At 43.4% G+C, this 20,648-nt stretch overlaps 1 protein-coding gene across 1 annotated transcript in view; it reads left to right on the top strand.

Annotated features, from left to right (window-relative positions):
* The window catches only part of GLDC (glycine decarboxylase), a 79,558-nt gene that overhangs the window by 2,842 nt on the left and 56,068 nt on the right, over positions 1–20,648 (top strand). The window contains exon 3 of the mRNA XM_069476470.1: positions 18,259–18,394. Within this exon, the coding sequence (XP_069332571.1) occupies positions 18,259–18,394 (136 nt within the window). The remainder of the gene's footprint in view (positions 1–18,258; positions 18,395–20,648) is intronic.

The raw sequence follows: 20,648 nt of genomic DNA, 5'->3' as shown, positions 1-20,648 counted from the left end.
ACTCTGAGATATGCACATGGCATGGTTATGAATGTTCTCCACCTGGGGAGATCAAACTGGTACATGTAACCTCTGATAGTAGCATTTCCATTTAATAGTAGAGCAGCATTACCCAAACTTGGTTTTATGTGCATTCCTGTGTTCTATTGTAGTCAGAGGAATTTTGGATCAAATATTGGTCTGCCATGTACAGAGAAAACTATAATAAAAGCTAGTTATAGGAATCTTAAGTGCTGTCAATGCTGAGTAAAGATTGTGAGAGTTGTAAGCAATGTAGAGATACTTGGGCTAGTTCTTCTGTGTAACTCAATAATCCCATACATTTATGTAGTGCCTAACATGTGCTGGGCACTCTTTATAATGCTTTCATGCATTTATTTACTTAATCCTTATTACAAACCTATGAAGAAAGTACTGTTATCATGTTTTTTATTTTTATTTTTTATTTTTTTTTTTGAGAGAGTCTCACTCTGTTGCCCAGGCTAGAGTGCCACGGCATCAGCCTAGCTCACAGCAACCTCAGACTCCTGGGCTCAAGCAATCCTATTGCCTCAGCCTCCCAGGTAGCTGGGACTACAGGCATGCACCACCATGCCCGGCTAATTTTTTCTATTTCTGTTTTTTTTTTTTTTTTTTTTCTTTTTTTTTCTCTGCAACAATTGAAGGAATAATTTTTTCTATATACATTTTTAGTTGGCCAGATAATTTCTTTCTATTTTTAGTAGAGACAGGGGTCTCGCTTTTGCTTAGACTGGTCTCAAACTCCTGACTTTAAGTGATCCTCCCTCCTTGGCTGCCCAGAGTGCTAGGATTATTGGCATGAGCCACTACACCTGGCCTGTAGTATCCACTGTACAGTCATGCACAAACCCAGTCACAATGGAATCACTCTGCCATATGCCAGCTGCCCCTGTGGAAAAGTGGCTTGCTGAGCCCATGGGTGTGGGCACACCCAGGCTGCTGCCAGGATGAGGGAAGGGGTCATGGAAGTGCAGTACTGAGGCTGCCTGTTGAAGGATGAGCAGTGATGCTGTGCCGGACAAGGCTGGGGCGGGGAAGAAGGTGGCACTGCAGCTAGAGGGACCAGTGTAGTGTGTACAGGACTGAGTGGCCTCACAGAATCATGGAAATACAAGTAGTTCATTAGTCATGAAGGATGCTCCCCTGCCATTTGGACATTTCAGAAAGTGCCTTGGAAATAATACCCTGATTATGAATTGGCCTCCTGCTAAGTTAAGTCATTATTCAGAGAAACAAGCAAAGCTACTCAATGCAAAACCCTATTTTTTTTTTTTTTTTTTTTTTTTGAGACAGAGTCTCACTCTGTTGCCCAGGCTAGAGTGAGTGCCGTGGCGTCAGCCTAGCTCACAGCAACCTCAAACTCCTGAGCTCAAGCGATCCTCCTGTCTCAGCCTCCCGAGTAGCTGGGACTACAGGCATGCGCCACCATGCCCGGCTAATTTTTTCTATATATATTTTTTTAGCTGTCCATATAATTTCTTTCTATTTTTAGTAGAGGTGGGGTCTCGCTCTTGCTCAGGCTGGTCTCGAACTCCTGAGCTCAAACGATCCGCCCACCTCGGCCTCCCAGAGTGCTAGGATTACAGGCGTGAGCCACCGCTCCCGGCCGCAAAACCCTATTATCTTGTTCAGGTGAATTCACCCGTTCTGTCCACATACACTCTCACACACATGCATGCACATGTACAAGACTAAAAGGATATATGTCAGCGGGAACATAGGTTTCTCTGAATGGTGCCATTATGAGTGATTTTAGCTTTCTTTTCATTACTTTGCACTTTCTGGATTTGTTACAATACTATGTATTCATTTTGTAATTAATGCAAAATTAAAGAGCACTTTAATTTTTACAATACTTTGTGAGGTATTGTAATTTTGTAATTAATGCAAAATTAAAGAGCTCTTTAGGAACCAAGTCAATCGCTTTTAGCTATGGTATGCCTAGCTCTGTAGTCTTTAGTGAAACCGTCTCAAGGTAACTAGATCAAACTAACCTTACAGAAGCTGTAGGGATTAAAGTTCACACAAAGTTGGACATTGCTGTGGAAGAGAGAGGAGAGACTAAACCCTCTGATGTTCAAATTATTCAGCTAGAGCTGAGGAGCTGAGCTGTGAGAATGAGACTTTTGGTGGACTTGTGCGAACTGAATGTTCTGGGGCGATTTTTAATGAATGGTTCATGGAGGGCAGTGAGCAGGGCAAGGGAGCATTGTGTAACTTAGCTGCAGGTGGCAACTCTCACCCTGGTCAGGTTAGGCACTCTCCTGAATTGACCACAAGGTCCCCTAGAACTGGGCAGCTACTCCCAGGCTGTGGCCATCAGTTGTCTTTCAGTCTTATGATGCTGATCAGTGGGTCCTGCCTGTAGCCCAGTCTGTGACAGGGCTCTCCTTTGGCCATTCCTGGGTTTTCACTTCCCAGCTTCTATGAATTATTACTTCATCTTTAACTAGGATGATCCCAATAGATTTTCATTAAACAACTGTGGGGAATAAATCAAGACCAGGCAAATAGAAAAGCAAAGGCTGTTTATTCTGAACTTGGCTATAGCAAGGAAGTCAGACTTGAATTTTGGCAGAAGAGGAACATTGTATAGTTGAAAAAAGGAAGGCTTCACATATGTCCCGATCGGAGGTTATTGACAGGGGAGGCTGTCTGAGGCTTCACTAGAAGTGAGGCATTCGATGTGCTTGGTTATGAGTGCATACTTGGCTTTGTCTGGTTGGTCCTCATTTGGAAGTTGTACAAAAACTAGGGAAGCTGACAGTTATTGACCAAATTCTGGCCATTTAAGGCCAATTATTACAGAAGTTAATGTTTAATGTCCTGTATTATCACTAGAGATAGCAGTCTGGGCTTTCTGAAAGTCTAACTTGTAGCAGCCTGGCTTCCTGGATTGTTTATGATAAGGGAATTAGTTTCCTGAATAGGTGTGAGTAAAGTTCTGTGTTTAAATATGGTCTGGCCATTGTCCATTTGTATATTCAGTCCCTCACAACACAGTCTGTCTTGTCCATACATTGTCATTAATTCTTGTTAGGCAGATGCCTGCTGAACTGATACCTTGGACAGTCACCCTGTTGCCTAAGTTGTTAAATGTTTATTGACTATCCACTATTGCAAAGCGCTGTGAGGATATACATATGAGTAAACATAGTCACTATCCTCAAGGAGCTTACTTCTTATCTTGTTAATATAAATTAAGTCAGAAGATTAAAAAGTTCCAGGTGCGGTGAGATCTATGGATAAAATGTCATGAGTATTCATTCAGAAAAGATGTGAAATAGGATGGAAAATAGGGATTTCTAAAACAGTTATGAGTTGAAATATATCTTCTGTTGGGAGCAAAGATTTTTCTACATTGACTGTGTTTTTTGCAAATATGTTAAATAATGAAAATACTGAAGGAAAGGTAGTGCCTTCACTGAGAAAAACGAAATGGCAAAATACAACGTGCAAGGCAAAATTAGGGGAGTACTTAAGTATTGTTGCAGTATCATCCTTGGTGCCAACTTAGAATAATTATGCTATCAATCATTTGGGAATATTGAGATAAATGTGGAAGTATATCCTAATAGAAGTGGAGGGGTGAAAATATTTATTTTAAAAACAATGACTCCTGGCCGGGTGTGGTGGCTCACACCTGTAATACTAGCACTCTGGGAGGCTGAGGTGGGAGGATCGCTCAAGGTCAGGAGTTCGAGACCAGCCTAAGCAAGAGTGAGACCCCTGTCTCTACTAAAAAATAGAAAGAAATTAGTTGGTCAACTGAAAAACAAACAAACAAACAAAAAAAATCCACCAATTAATCCTGAAATAAATTATAGTTAGTTTTTCCTCTTCTTTTTAAAATTAGAATGCCAAACTAGAAATCTCCGTCTTTATGAAGTATTCTTTTTTTTTTTTTTTTTTAGATACAGGTCTTTCTCTCTTGCCCAGGCTAAAGTGCAGTGGCATGATCAAAGCTTATTGAAGCCTCAAACTCCTGGTCTCAAGCCATCTGTCTGCCTCAGCCTACCAAGTAACTGGGACTAAAGGTGTGCACCACCTTGCCCAGCTAATTTTGTTATCCTTTGTAGAGACAGGGTCTTGCTATGTTGCTCAGGCTGGTCTTGAACTTCTGGCCTCAAGCCATCCATCCGCCTCAGGCTACCAAAGTGCTGGGATTACAGGCCTGAGCCACTGAGCATGACCATGAAATATTATTTTTTGCATTAAAATGGTTTTTGGGTTTTCTTATTTTTGACATGCTGACATCTGGTGATGAGGGGCCAAATTGGTCATGTGGTTGGGACAAAGAACATAAAACATTTTTCTTTTTGTCTTCATCTTGTTAAAAGATCATGGAGGCCGGGCGTGGTGGCTAACGCCTGTAATCCTAGCACTCTGGGAGGCCGAGGCGGGTGGATCGCTGGAGGTCAGGAGTTCGAGACCAGCCTGAGCAAGAGCGAGACCCCGTCTCTACTAAAAATAGAAAGAAATTATATGGACAACTAAAAATATATATATAGAAAAATTAGCCGGGCATGGTGGCACATGCCTGTAGTCCCAGCTACTTGGGAGGCTGAGGCAGAAGGATTGCTTGAGCCCAGGAGTTTGAGGTTGCTGTGAGCTAGGCTGACACCATGGCACTCACTCTAGCCCGGGCAACAGAGCAAGACTCTGTCTCAAAAAAAAAAAAAAAAAGATCATGGAATTCATCTAGCATCATCAAAGATATTTTATATAAATGGAACTATTTCCTTAACATTATTTTTTAAATTGACTCTTTTTTTTGAAAAGCCATTCTATTATCTCTTGCTGCATAAGACAGTACTGCAAAATTTGATGGCTTAAAATAATAAAAACATTTATTATCCTCATCGTTTCCATGAGTCAGGAATTTAGGAGCATCTTAGCTGATGGCTCTGACTTGGAGCATCTCATGTTGATGGAAGCTCAACCGAGGCTGGAGGAACCATTTCCTGGGTGGCTCACTTACACTGCTGGCAAGTTGGTGTTGGCTGTTAGTGGGAGGGCTTAGTTCTCCTCACATGGAGGGACTTACATGGGTCTCTCCACAGGCTGCTTGAGTGTCCTCACAACATGGCAGCTGGATATCCCAGAGCCAATGATTCAAGAGAAAAAGAGAGCCAGGTAGAAGTATCCTTTTTATGACCTAGCCTCAGAAGTCTCATAGCATCACTTACACCATGTTCTATTCATTAGAGTTAGTCACTAAGTATCTGGTCCACATTCAAGGGAAAGGGAACTAATTTTCACCTTTCAGAGAGAAGAGTGTAAACAAATTTGCAGATAAAAATTTTTTAAAATAGACTACTTTTTAAGAGAAGTTTTAAGGTCACATCAAAATTGAGATTTTCCCATAAGCCCTCTGCCCCCACACAGGCACAGCCTCCCCCATTATCAGCAATGGCCACCAGAGTGGCACATTTGTTGCAATGGAACCTACATTAATACATCTTTATTATCTAAAGTCCATGGTTTACACTGGAGTTCACTCTTGGTGTCATACATTGTAGGAGTTTGGACAACTGTATAATGACATGTATCCGTTATTATAGTATCATACAGAATAGTTTTATTGCCCTAAAAATCCTGTAGACACGTTTTTAAAACTATCACATTTATCCAAATTTGTACATATTTTCTATATTAAATGACAATTATTTTATATAACTTAGAAAATATTCTTAGCAAAATGAAATCAATTATACTGTATAGTAAATATGGCATTATTCTTAAGGACTATTAAGGTACATAGGACCATTTGCCCATACATAAAATGCCCTGGACTGCTCAGCTTTTTGGTTTTTAAACTGGTTTTTCCTTTGACCTTTGTTACCAATGGGTTAGTAAACTAATATTACCAAATCTCCTTCTGCAGCTTCTTCCATCTGCTTCTATTCCACATTTATTGAGAGGCATCTATGGGAGATAAAATACTGCTTTAGGCCGTTGGTGTACAAGAGTCAGGAGGTAGGCTGGGCATGGTCGCTCATGCCTGTAATCCTAGCACTCTGGGAGGCCGAGGCGGGTGGATTGCTGGAGGTCAGGAGTTCGAGACCAGCCTGAGCAAGAGCGAGACCCCGTCTCTACTAAAAATAGAAAGAAATTATATGGACAACTAAAAATATATATAGAAAAATAATTAGCCGGGCATAGTGGCACATGCCTGTAGTCCCAGCTACTCAGGAGGCTGAGGCAGGATTGCTTGAGCCCAGGAGTTTGAGGTTGCTGTGAGCGAGGCTGACACCATGGCACTGTAGCCTGGGCAGCAGAGCAAGACTCTGTCTCAAAAAAAAAGAGTCAGGAGATAAAAATGATAAAGATACACTCCCTGTCTATAGGTTACATCTGTTAGGGAGATAGATATTGAATAGCTTTATGGGTTTGCAAATAGGATGGATGCTTTGTCTGAGGTTATGGCATGAACAGGTGTGGAAATAGGTGGTTATTTGAGGTATGATGAACAGACCACGTGGGTAGAACTTTAGGTTGCAGAAGGGCATGGAAAAAAAGTATGGGACTACAATATGGACGGCTTAGCCATAAGGGATTTTTTTTTCCCCTCTAAGTAATGGGGAAACATTAAGTTATTACATTCCAGGTACAGTGGCTCGCACCTGTAATCCCAGCTACTTAGAGGCTGAGGCAGGAGAATCAATTGAGCCCAGGAGTTCGAGACCAGCCTGGGCAGCATAGTGAGACCCCCTACCTCCAAAAAAAAAAGAAAAAGAAATAAAAAGTAAAAGTTATTACATAGGGAAGTGGTAGGATTCATCCTGTGTTTTGCAGAGTGCCTCCGAGATCAGAGGCAGGGAAATCAACTGGGAGATTGTTGGAGAGTTTAGATGTGAGATGTTAAATGTGCGTTAGTTCAGGTTTATCAGGAAGCAGACACCAAGGCGATATTAGATATGGAAGAAATTTATTGGGAATGGGAGCAGGGGAAGGCAAGGGAGCCTTCAGACTAATGCAGATCTTTTTTTTTGTTTTGTTTTTTCTTTTGTTCCCCTTCTTGTTTCTTCATGGAAGAAGATTAATGCAGATCTTACTCTGGTAGAAGGGGACAGAGCTAGAAGGAAGACTGCGTAGAATGAGTCTTACACTGCAGCATGGATCTAAGAAAGTTTTGATCAGGCCAAGAGGGAGCTTTTGAGCTACAGCTAAGAAGTCTCATGTCTCAAAAGACCGAGTCTGCGTTAGTCCTGCTGGGCTTAGTCATTGGTGGGGGCAGCCCGTGACAAGCATGGTTTTGGTACAAACATGGTGGTTGATCCAGAGGGGCAAAGGTGGGGCTGGCAGTCAGTTTCTAGACTGGGTGCCTTGGAGTGATGGTGATGTCATTTATAGAGAGACGGCTGGGAGAAGAGCATCCTGGAGGGAGAGATCAAGTCCTCCTTGAGCGGAATTGGGTTTGAGGTTCTCATGGAACACGCATTTGGAAAAGTTGAAGCAAAAGTTGGAAAGTAGAATGTAGACCTCAAAAGAGAGATAAAAGATGGAGTGGCTGATTTAGTGTGTCTTCTGAATGAATTCATGGGAAGGAATGAAATTTCCCGGGGACGGAGCGTGGGGAACAAAGTAAAAGCCAGGATGTTGGGAAACAGCATGTGGAAGGAGGGAGGCAGAGCAGCCTGAGACGAGGTCATGAGAGTCAGGACAAGTTTCCAGGCACGGGGTTATGGACCCCTGTGTCATATTTTGGACCTTTCTTCAGGCACAGTTGGGAGGAAAGTCCACGTAAAGACGCAAGGACCCTCTGAGGTGGGAGGAGCTGAGGGGCTGCCTGTCTGAGGATCTCTCTGCATGAGAGGCAGGCAGGGCGAGACTGAGTGTCAGGGATAAGTGGAATTTCAGAAGAGCTATTGTGCCTATCTGGGTGGTGAGGAATCTAGACCCACCTGGGTGAAGGACCTGCTGAAATGGAATGGCATGAATTTGTAAGGTCTTTTAGGGTCTCCTCACCCCAGCACCATTCAGTGACCTGGCAGCAGGAACAGAGGAATATGGTGACTGAGTTCAGCTGAAGTGAGGACTTCAAGGTCCACTGGTCAGCTCAGGTCAACCGGGTTCGCAGAGAAGTGAGGCAGCCTCATCCACATTTCGCCTGTAAGCTCTAGCCAGCTGGTGAAACTGGGAGCCAGGGCCTGAGCTGCCCTGGGACGGGTGCTAGACAAAGTTGTGAGCTGCTTGCTATGTTCTGACTTATATTCTTTTTTATGATTATTCTTATTTTTTTAAAAGCCAGAACCTGAGGCCTTAATCACTTCTGTTCCTTCTGTCCTCTTTCCACCATACCAAATAGTGTTGTGCCTTGCTTTACTCAGTCTCAGTTGTGTGATGTGTGAATAACTTTGATCTCATTTTGACTTCTTTGTTTTATCTATTATATAAGCCCAGAGTATTTACAAAAATGCAAATTGAGAGTTTTAGTAAAGATTCTCCATGCCTATATCATCAACATACTAATTGATTGGGCAGTGAGGAAATAAAATTTCTGAAAAATCTGAAATTATTGTAGGCACTGCATTATTTAACAACCTTCTTAATAGCTGCAGATTTTCATTTATGAATGTTTCTGAAGAATATGCTTTTAGGGATGAAGTTGAACCAAATGTGAGTACAATTTGTACATTAATTTGTCATCATGGATTCCGTGATGGGTGAGTTACTGGGAAGAGTGAGCTAGCTGTATGTGAAAGTTTAGGTGAATTTTCATCACAACATGTTGATTTATGTATATTTTCTGAGCACCTACTATGGGCCTAGCAACCTGCTGTGCCCCTGCCCACAAAGAGATTACAATTTACTTGCTAAGATTCTGGGTTGGACTGCAAATTTCTCCATATGCCTTTGGTCTATAAAAAATTATCTTTCCCCCAAGCATGATAAATTGTTTGAGTTGGACTCTTAGAAGAACATACCCTTCCTTTCTTGTTCTTGCTCTGCTGGCCATAACAATGTATCCTCAGGGCAGCAAAGAGGAAAAACAAATACTCCAGGACTTCCACTGAGTCTCATTTCAAACTAACCATCTGGCCTGATTACATAGGTCAACTGGTGTTCCAGATAAATATTATGAATTGCAATGTTTCTCTGTACATTTATTTAAAAAAGCATTAACAGATTAAATGAAGAGAGGCTTCTTGTAGAAAGAAAGGAGTATGATCCAAGTCGAAAGAGTGAAATAACAGACATTGTGTCCCTTATCCTGCCTCCCACGGCAGACGCCGGTTCCCCCACAGCTGGTAGGATCTTGCAGCTGTGCATCTCCAGGGAGCAGGAAGCACTGCAGGGAGTGCTCACTTATGTGGATACAAGGGACCAAAGAGCCATCAGAAACACAGATGGGACATTGCTCAGCTCCTTTTGGGTGGAGGTGTCCTGAGGAGGGCTCTAAGCCTGGGGGTCATGCAGGACTGAGTGGAGTGGGGTGGGGCATTAATTGGCTGAATGGGGAAGAGCCTGGCAGGATTAGGGCCAGGGAAGTCGAAGCCCCAGGTAGGGCCTGCGTGTGTGCCCCGACCTCGTCCTCACCTGTGTGCTGCTCTGCTGGTCTCACGGTTTTCAATTCAAAGAGTTTCCACTCTGTACTAAAGGCATATGGATTGGCTTGGCTTCCTAGAATGAACAAATTCTTTCTCTCTTTTTTTTGAGACAAAGTCTTGCTCTGTCACCTAGGCTAGAGTGCCGTGGCATCAGCCTAGCTCACAGCAACCTCAAACTCCTGGGTTCAAGCAATCCTACTGCCTCAGTCTCCCAAGTAGCTGGGACTACAGCCCGTGTTGCCACACCGGGCTAATTTTTTCTATTTTTTAATTAATTTTTAAATTTTTTTTTTTTTTTTTTTTTAAGGCTGGTTAAGTGGAGCAGTGGGAGTGGAGAAGGAACAAAGGAATCTAACAGGTTGTGATCAATGAGTCATAAACACCACTGCACTCGGACCAACCTTTTTCTATTTTTTAGTAGAGACGAGATCTCGCTCTTGCTCAGGCTGGTCTCAAACTCCTGACCTCAAGCGATCCTACCGCCTTGGCCTCCCAGAGTGCTAGGATTATCTGCAGGAGCCACTGTGCCTGGCCGGAACAAATTCTGTGATATAAGTGACTTAGGTGGTAAAACCTTCTCTGCCCAGGGAGGAAAGTTGACAAATAGCAGAGTTGGGTATGTGGGCTGAGTAAGTGAGCTTAAGCTAGGTGGTTATGGGGGAGGGAAAAGGGTGCTGTAAGTGACTGGGTGTCCTTAAATAAGGAAAGGCTAAGCATGAGGATGGAATTTGTATCCAAATTCTGGCTTCCACTCAGAAAAATCAGAAATTCCTGACACGCTGCTGTTCATGGTCTGTTTATCTTGATTGACACCCCAGCCCCACCCCATGGTTTCCTGCACAGTTTGAAGCCAAGGATCTGGATGTTGGCAAGAAAAATCTGCCCAGGCAGTCTCTGTCCTCACATTCTGGCCCCAGTTTCCCCTTCAGCCTCTGGCGGAGGAAGGCCTTTCTCAAACTGGTGACATTGTCTGGGCAAATTCCAATATGAGCGTGTTGGTTTTCAGTCCTGATGATTTCCTTGGAGACCTTTTCCTAGTATCTTGCCAAAGGCATGGAGGGCGAGAAGCGAGAGGAGGCTCTGACGCTCGTTGATGGCTGTTTTGCGCAAGGTGCTGCTGGCTGGGCCGCCCAAATATGCCCTGTGGACGGCCCGTCAGTGCTGGGGACTGACAGGCACCTGTATGTTTCACAAGGAAAGTTTCATTCGAGGCATAATATTTTCCTTTTTAAATAAATAATATAGGCACATTGTTCAAAACTCAAAAGCACAAAAAGACATTCAGGGAAAAGCAAGACTCCTACTTCTATTATCAATTTCTTATCATTTCAAAGCTGTTTTGTTAACATATAAGCATATGTATATATCTTTTTTTTCTTTTAAAAATACAAATACTAACAATATATACATTGTGTGGAATCTTAGGCATTTCATTTTTGGATTGTCAAAGAAGCAAAAGCAAAGCATGGATACGGTTTTCCACATAATTCAGGCCAAAAAACACATAGTAAGAGTTGTGTTTGGAGTAAGGGGTAAGGATGGGAAATGATGCGTGCATGTGTGTGTGCTTACGCATGGCAGGTATCTTGAGTCATATAGCCTGCCTGTCCATTTCAACAACAGTTTTACAGTTCTTGTGCAAATGCACATATATAGGAAATTAAAACCTAGCCCTAGTAATGCGTTGAGTATTTGACAGCTAAATTGTCTTATTCCTGTAAGAAAGCATTTATTTGGTGTCATGGTTGGTACAAAATTCTTGGTATTTTAAGGCAAAGTGGCAAGGGAGCTGCTATTAGAAAGGCTCGTCTGTGGCATACCGTAAGGAGGACGCACTCATTCTGAATTCTGAGAAGCAGGAGCAGTGGGAGCCCTCACCTGCAATTCTTAGGAAGTGGTGCCAAGAGGCCACTGAACTCTGTTCTTGGAACATGAGGACCAGGGCATTATGCAATGCTCTGAGACAGAGGAACAAACAAGGTTAGAGGCAGGTGTTTATTCTGCAAGAAAAGAACTTACTGCTTAGGTTCCTGAAGGATTGCTTGAGTTCCTTCATGGCTGGGAGTGCAAAAACAATGCACAGTGCCTGGCTGTCCTGCAGAGCAGTAGCCAAGCATCTGGAAAATGACAGCTTGTCTCCAAGTTTCTCATTCTGTCCTGTTTCCCCCTGGTTAGTTTCATTATAATTTGAGTTCAGGAAGATAGTTACAGGAATTAGGCTTGTGCACAGGAGCAAGCTATTTTGTCAAGTTGGAAGGAGAAGTATGAGGAACGTGCCCTGCTGTGAGATGTGCTCTGGGGGAAAATCTGGTTTTCTTTCTCCTCCCTATTCCTAGTACTCAGATTTTTCCTAGGGCCATGCAGCCCAGGGTTTGGATGGCACAATTGCCTTTTTTTTTTAATTTTAATTTTTTTTTTTTTTTGAGATGGAGTCTCACTCTGTTGCCCGGGCTAGAGTGCTGTGGCGTCAGCCTAGCTCATAGCAACCTCAAACTCCTGGGCTCACGCGATCCTCCTGCCTCAGCCTCCCAAGTAGCTGGGACTACAGGCATGCGCCACCATGCCTGGCTAATTTTTCTATATATATTTTTAGCTGTCCAAATCATTTCTTTCTATTTTTAGTAGAGATGGGGTCTTGAACTCCTGACCTCGGGCGATCCTCCCGCCTTGGCCTCCCAGAATGCTAGGATTACAGGCATGAGCCACTGTGCTCAGACCACAATTGCCTTTTTATGATGCTTCTCTTACTAGGTAGGGGGAAAAGGCTGCCACTTTGGGATTGAGGACCTCATCTCCAACTGTTTTCCCTAGAAAGGGAGTTCTTTTCCTAGGCAGAAGTGCAGTGGTGGGCATTGTATGTTTAGTTAGGATCTGGGATTTCATTTAGACCCAATCATGCTTCTAAACTTGCATTTACAAGCTAGATTCTGCTAAGTTCAATTGCAGGTAGGTTCGGCAGGTTGATCTCTGATTGTGGACTTTTTCCTCTTTTCTCTCTTCCTCCCCATCCATTGCTGTCTTGGCTTCAAAGTAACTCAAAAGTCTGGGCTTCTAAATACGCTAGGTTGGTAGCTGTGGACCATTTGGCTAAAGTGAGGTTTGATGAGTGGGTATGAGAAATGGCAGCCAGGGAACAAACATTTGAAACAATTCAGGCACTAAGCTGTGTGTTGGAGGAGTACCTTTTATTTTATGTGGCTGGGGAAGTCGGAGGTCTTGGATATTTATCACAGTAAGAAGCAGCTTAACCCTCTGTTCATCAAGTCACAGTCAGTCTTTGCTTCTAGCTGGGAAGTTTGGTCCTGATGAGCAATGGATGAGGGAATGGGAAAGGCTTCTCACACCACTCACATTTGTAGAAGCATGACTAGACACCTACTCTACTCTTGATGGCTCAAGAGTGTCCATTAGCTTGGTCAAACGGGACAGCTCATTCTATTAATTCACTTTGTCTTCAACAGAATGTAAAATTGGGTATAAAGACCAGGCTGTGATAATAACCTACACAAGAGAATTCATATTATCCCCAAGCTGGATGGGGCAGAGTCTAGAGGTGCTTGAGAAGTCTGGGTAGTGCTCTAGAGACTAGAGTATATATTTATAGGATTAGAAACTTCTATGTCTTAACTTTGACCATATTTATGCTTCTGGGTCTTATCTATAATTATTTTGCCCCTCATTTATGCCAATTTGCCTTTAAAAAATTTCAAGTATCCGATTCAAGTGTGTAAGCAGATGCTCTGTGGCATGCTGATGTGTATCTGGAGACCCTGAACTGATGTGGAATGTGCCAGTGGGTTCCTGGCTGTCCAGTGTGGTGTATTCTCTTTCTTACAGCTGAGACATGGAGGTAGGGCAGGGCCTGGGCCTGGGTGGCAGGAGGCAGCTCCAGGAAGGGAGCTGGGAACTGGGCTGCAGGCGAGGCTGTCACAATTAGGCTTGACCTTTGCCCATTCCCTCCTGGACAGCTCTTCTGGGAAGTATGAGACATGGATTTTCTTGTGAAAGGAAAATTCAGACCTCTCCACCAGTCTAGTTGATCGTCTAGGGTCTCCAGACATATCGGCATCCCCCATAGAAGCACCGATGATTTTCACAGTTGAATGAAACACTTGAAATTTTAAAATGCCAATTAGTATAAAGGAAGAATAAAATAATGAGTTATAAAGACCCAGAAGTGTAAAAATGGTTAATCTTGAGACACAGAAGTTTCTAGCTGAGGGAGCCCCAGGAGGAAGTTCTTAGGAGCAGAGGGCCGCCAGCATTGTGGCCACCACTGCCCCCTCTGAACACCCCTGGAGTGGCTTTCCTTGGGTTCCCCTTGCTGAGGTTCCTGTTAACTCACCTGCCACAGTCTGATTTTTATAGGAGGGAAAAATGAAAAATTTACAATGACTAAAAGAAATCATAATAGAAAAAAGACAACTGTGAGAAGCAAGGCTTGTTGGTCCTACAGTGCCTGTGCCATATTCTAACTAGCTAGAAAAATTGGGTAAACACTTTGTGGGCTTCCCCATAGCTCGGCTTCCTGTCCTCTTCTAAAGTGGCAGGTGCCATCTTGCTTGGTTCTACTCTTCCTTCTCTGGCAAGTGAAAAAAGAGGCTATCACTAATCCCCAGCAATACTCTGATTCAATTTGACTTCTTAACTGAATCTGGTCTTGTGGAGCTTATTGTCCGGACTGTGAAGTACCCCACGCCCTTCCCAGGGTCCCAAGCCTCCCCTCTTCCTTGGGGGACACCTATACACCTACTTAGTCCTTCCCCGGAGTAGCCTCTGGTGCAGACCCATAACGTGTGTTTCATATCAGTGGGAATTAGCACACACAGCTAGGGCTATTACCACATGAGTAGAAAATAAAACCATAGTAAAGAGAACTTCTACAAAGGTCTACAAGCAAAATCAAAACAATGCATTTGAGCACGAACACATGGGGGAAGAGCATGACTTTTTGCCAAAGGAAGGTAGGAGGCTGATATCTTGTGTTCTGAGAGGGAGGAGACCTGGAGTTTGGATTTAGTTCAGGATTCTTCTCAGATTCCAGCACTGACCTCCAGGGCTCTTGTCATCTCCATGACCTGCTCCTGAATCTGCGTCCTTGAAGTACATTTTTCAGATAACTTGACCTAATGAGGGACCATAATTGTGGCTGTTGGCACACTAGCCAAATTCCTGTCTCTAATCTCATTATGTCTCCTGCAGCAGGGGTGTGGGGAAGGAGATTCCTGCACTGGAAGAATTATGTTGGTAGTTTGGCTAACTGAAGGCTGGCAGTTTAAATAATCCTCTTGGCTCCCACCAATTTCCATTTGGCGATTTCTAATTATTACAACTATGATCATGTTATTTTTCCCCATGCACGGAGCCAGTTAGAAATCAGCCATTAAGTGGGTTATCTCAGTCCTGCCTGTTGTGGAACAGAAGGACCGCAAGACTATATTGCTTTTCTTTCCCAGGTCAGGGTGCGAGAATGAGTGAGCAGTGCCCAGTGTAGAACTTTGGGTTGGGTAATAGTTTTGTTGGGTTGATCTCTGGCTGGGTCACACTGGGGGGCGGTGGGGAAAGCTGCTGCACTTCTGCACAGACTTCCGACACATTCAGAACTGTAGTATCAGCTCTCTTATGCCAGTGGATAAGAAGGTTGTTTAGTAAAGAGCATAGTACACACTATTGCTTGATTACTACTACTAGTAGAATTTTTTTTTTTTTTTTTTGAGACGCGGTTTCCTTCTCTTTCTTGGGCTAGAGGGTAGTGGCATCATCGTAGCTCACTGCAACCTCAAACTCATGGGCTCAAGCTATCCTCCTGCCCCAGCCTCCCAAGTAGCTGGGACTACAGGTGTGCACCACCACCACCTGTATTAGCGCCTGGCTAATTTTTTTTTTTTTTTTTTGAGACAGCGTCTCGCTCTGTTGCCCGGTCTAGAGTGCCGTGGCGTCAGCCTAGCTCACAGCAACCTCAAACTCCTGGGCTCAAGCAATCCTTCTGCCTCAGCCTCCCGAGTAGCTGGGACTATAGACATGTGCCACCATGCCTGGCTAACTTTTTTCTATATATATAATTTTAGCTGTCTAGATTATTTCTTTCTATTTTTAGTAGAGATGGGGTCTCGCTCTTGCTCAGAGCTGGTCTCCAACTCTTGACCTCGAGCAATCCTCCCTCCTCGGCCTCCCAAAGTGCTAGGATTACAGACATGAACCACTGTGCCCAGCCTAATTTTTTTTTTTTTTTTTTTTTGTAGAGATGGGGCCTCACTCTTGCTCAGGCTGGTCTTGAATGCCTGAGCTCAACCAATCCTCCCACTTCAGCCTCCCAAAGTGCCAGGATTACAGGCATGAGCCACCACGCCTGGCCTAGTAGAATCTTAACAATGTATGGAAAAATGTGTCTGGCAAAGTGCTGGAGTTCACGTTAGCCTGTGAGTGGGTTTAACTGGCCAGCAGGGCCCAAGAGTAGCACAGCCTCTCCTAAAAATGGCTGACAGAGCCTCCTTTATTAGTTTGCTAGGGCTGCTGTATAACAAAGCACCACAAACTGGGTGACTTAAGACAACAGGAATTTATTCTCTCAGAGTTCTGCAGGCTGGAAGTGGGAAACCAAGGCGTCGGCAGGGTTGGTTCCTTTTTGGAAGCTCTGAAGAATAATCAGTTCCATGCTCTCCCCTAATATCTGGTGGTTGCTGGCAATCCTTGGCATTCCTTGGTTTATAGCTGCATCACTGCAAACTCTGCGTTTGCCGTCTCATGGCATTCTCCTTGTTTGTGCGTATCTGTGTCCAAATTTCCTTTTTCCTATAAGGAACCAGTCATAGGATTAGGGCTGACCTTGGTCCAATATGATCTCATTTCAACTTGATCACATCAACAAAGACCCCATTTCCTAATAAGGTTATAGTCCCAGGGGTTAGGATTTCACTGTATCTTTTTGGGGGTTCCCAGTTCAACCTACAACACTCCACCTATACGCCTCCCTCCTGGATTGTGGTGCCGGTCTCTTACCATATCTCCTCGTGCCCAGGGTCTCCTCTCTGTGACCTCTCCACACCATCAATAGAATCATCTTTCTATAATGTAGAAAGAATCTTGATTTGACAGGCAAAGCCCTTCAGAAATTGTTCTCATTGAGAGCTGGACCTTTTTTGTGTCCTGATGGGGTGATGTGGAGCAGGGACCTGTCCCTCTTGCAGAGGATCTTAATTGAACCTGGCCGTGCCTGGCAGGCACTGCTAATTAATCTCCCCTCCTACTGGCCATCTGACTCACTCTGCCCCCAGAAGATTATTTCGGAAGTGATTGGATTTCTTGCATGGTTGTTCCTAAGCTTGCTGTCCTTATCTCCTCAGATGCGGGTTTATTATCTTTCACTTATTTCCTAAACTTTCAGCGGAAGAAGGCAAGATCATCTTCTGTAAGGCAGCTGAGTTATATTAACTCATTCATGCAAAACTGTCCTCTCTTTCCTTAATCTACTCTGTCGAAGTGTTAATGTATTTCCTGTGAAGGTGCATGGAGTAGGATGAGTGGGGCATGTGTGTGGGGTGGGGTGGGGTGGGGTGGAGAGTGAAAGTATTTTCCTCGAAGATAAAGAAGGATTGAATAGTATTGAGATAGTCCGGTAGGGTTAACAATAGAGCAACAATAAAGTCAATCAATTCCAAGTTTTCGGTGACCAAGTCCCTAAGAAGATCTTAAAGCCAGAAATTTGTCGAAGTAGTTAAATCCCAGTTAAACTTTAGTGGCATAATTTATCTATATGCAGAGGGGCAGAGAAAGCCATATAATGTCATTTGTATTTAAAAAGGACCCTTCAGTGGCATTGGTGTATTTGTAGCAGATCTCAACCTTGCCCCTTGAGGTTAAAGGGTAGAATCTGGAATTGGAGGGACTGGATTAGTAATCCTTTACTTTAAAGTGTGATCTGAGCAAGTGATCCTCTTCAACCCTCAGTTTCCTAGCCTGCATGAAGAGAATTTGGTACAATTCCTGGCAGAATAATGCTCAATAAATGTCAGATGCTATTATTATTTTGTTGTTATTATACAAATGTATTGTTGTTATACACTGCATCCAAGATCTTTTACATTTCTTACTTAATTACCTAGGTGCCATAATGGGGACGCTGGTTAAAACTGCATGTAGTTCTTTTAATACAATTGATACTTTACATTGTTGGGTGATGGGCTTTTTCTAAGTTGCCCTTTTGGACACAAAGGAAAAATGTCCAAATGAATAGAACAATTGTAGAGAAAATGTAGGCTGTGTGTTCTTTAAAACTGAAACTTAGCCTGCTTCTGGAGAGTATAAGGCGATTTAAAAGGGAAAACACTATTTTACTGAAAACGAGATAGATTTTTTTTTATTTAAAGTAAATACAAGAGAAACATAAAGGGAACAAAACAAACCTGGAAGAAGGCAAGGGTTAAAATAGGGCAATTCTGGCAAACAGAGCCCAGAAAAGAAGAAAGAAAACAATTGTGAGGGGCCAACCTCGAGGAGAAATGGAGTGGGGACTTTTTTTGGATTTCCACATACAGTACTTAGTGTTGGTTGGAGGGATGATTCTTACAATTTCCATATAGCTATTCTCATATAAATATTAAAACAAAATGAAGGTTTTAAATGCAATTAGGCTGCCTTCTGAGACATTTTCTCTCTGTAACATTTCTCTCTTTCCCACAATCAGGTGAAAATGAAATCCTTGCAACTCTGCATGCCATTTCAAGCAAAAACCAGATCTGGAGATCGTACATTGGCATGGGCTATTATAACTGCTCAGTGCCGCAGACAATTTTGCGGAACTTACTGGAGAACTCAGGATGGTAACGTATCTCTTGGGTCAAGAACAGGGGTGCTGTGATTTGCATGATTCTTCATCCTCCACTTTTCCCCACGGAATCTCCGAACCTACACTGAGACCCGCTAGAGCTGTCCCTGACCTCCAGGAATCTACCAGGTTTCTCTGCCTTGGAAAATTTCCTTGTTTGGATGTTGAGGAAATAGAAGTCTCTTCCCACTTCTATTCCCATGAAATCTTCTAGTACTCTAAATTGTGGATGCTGGTAATCTCTTCCTCTCTCCAACTTAATTTCCGTGCTGTCTTTGAGCAAGGTATGAAACCTGCAGGTGGGTGGGTTCAGAGCTTTGTTCCTCGTTGAAGAGTCTGGGACTTTAGGCTACATTTGAGCTAACTCAGTGTTGGAGTCCAGGAGATAATCTTAGTCCACTATCTTCTGTCAGGATTTTAAGGGGGACAGATAATCATGTCCCCCTTCCCCCCAATTTTCTGGGTTCATAACCAACTGAGAAAGAAGACATAGCATCAGATAAAGAGAGATCATAATATCAGCTATATTGCTAGCACTTTATACAGAAAGAGAACATGTGTCTTTTGTGGATGGGCTCTTCTAGAAAAAACAAGAGGAGGGCCTGAGCTGTGCCTGCTCAGTTACTTGTTCTGATCTTGCTTCACAAATTAGACAGCTCACTTCGACTCCTCTGTGTGTGTGCGTGCTCACCCACCTATGTTCCCTGCCCACTCTGGACCCCTCACTTATTGAACAAAACTGAAAGCACTTCTGCAATTGAAAAGGAAAAACAACTTCTAGTCCACTTCCCTGCTACCATGTCTTGCTATATGACGTAAAGAACCAAATAGAGGTTTATGTCCCAATGGTAAATAAGAAAGCATCTTGGGCATCCCTTGAGAGGCAGAGGCCGTGGTTCTAAAAGTGTCTGAGGGAAGATCAGGGCATTGCATTTTGCATCTTCTGCCCTTTGGGAAGTGCTGTCCGACTACAAAGGAGGAAAGGGGGAGACTCCCAGGCCTTTCTTTCCCTCCTTTTGGGATTGGTGCCGTTTAATATGACAGAATCTATGAATTGAAACTTTATTTCAAATGATGCCTTAGTGTTAAGAACAAGAAGTTTTTTTTTTTTTTTTTTTTTTTTTTTTTTGAGACAGAGTCTCACTCTGTTGCCCAGGCTAGAGTGAGTGCCGTGGCGTCAGCCTAGCTCACAGCAACCTCAAACTCCTGAGCTCAAGCGATCCTCCTGTCTCAGCCTCCCGAGTAGCTGGGACTACAGGCATGCACCACCATGCCCGGCTAATTTTTTCTATATATATTTTTAGCTGTCCATATAATTTCTTTCTATTTTTAGTAGAGATGGGGTCTCGCTCTTGCTCAGGCTGGTCTCGAACTCCTGAGCTCAAATGATCCGCCCACCTCGGCCTCCCAGAGTGCTAGGATTACAGGCGTGAGCCACCGCGCCCGGCCAAGAACAAGAAGTCTTATTTGAGAATATAGGTATACACTTAATCACTTCCAGTATAGAAACAACCAAACATGGAGAGTAATGATAATTCCTAGGTGATTTTTGTTTTAAGTTACTTTGTGTAAGAGGTAACTTCTAATATTTTTTTTTTTTTTGAGACAGAGTCTCACTCTGTTGCCCAGGCTAGAGTGAGTGCCATGGCGTCAGCCTAGCTCACAGCAACCTCAGACTCCTGGGCTCAAGCGATCGTCCTGCCTCAGCCTCCCGAGTAGCTGGGATTACAGGCACACACCATCCCTCCCGGCTAATGTTTTTTCTACTTTTAGTAGAGATGGGGTCTCTTTTTGCTCAGGCTGCTCTCGAAGTCTTGAGCTCACGGAATCCTCCCACCTGGGCCTCTCAGAGTGCTAGGATTACAGACGTGAGCCACTGTGCCCCGCCCCCTTTTAATTTCTAATAGGACCATTATGCTGTGAGGGGCAGAGTAAGTGGTAGTCCCTGCAATTCAAAGGTATTTATAGCAAGGGGCAGAGATTGTCTTCCAGATTAACATGTATAAAAATCAATTTTAGTAAAGGGAAAGTGGGATTCCCTAAATGAGAAATCATGGAATTGCCTCAGCAGGAGCTTTTGAAATACCCATGTACATGGTCCAAATCAATGTATCTTAAAAAATTGATTAAAACTTTGCATCTTTTGTCTGCTTTTCCATAAATGCATATGTAGTCCTGCTGGGTGTGCGTGCTTTGTCCTAGATCAGTTATTTGTGTCACATCATTATAGAGCCAGATCTGTTGGCACA

This window comes from Eulemur rufifrons, chromosome 7 (assembly GCF_041146395.1).
Source record: "Eulemur rufifrons isolate Redbay chromosome 7, OSU_ERuf_1, whole genome shotgun sequence".
Classification (NCBI taxonomy): Eukaryota; Metazoa; Chordata; class Mammalia; order Primates; family Lemuridae; genus Eulemur; species Eulemur rufifrons.
The sequence above is the reverse complement of the archived record's forward strand: the minus strand, read 5'-3'. Positions and strand labels throughout refer to the sequence as shown.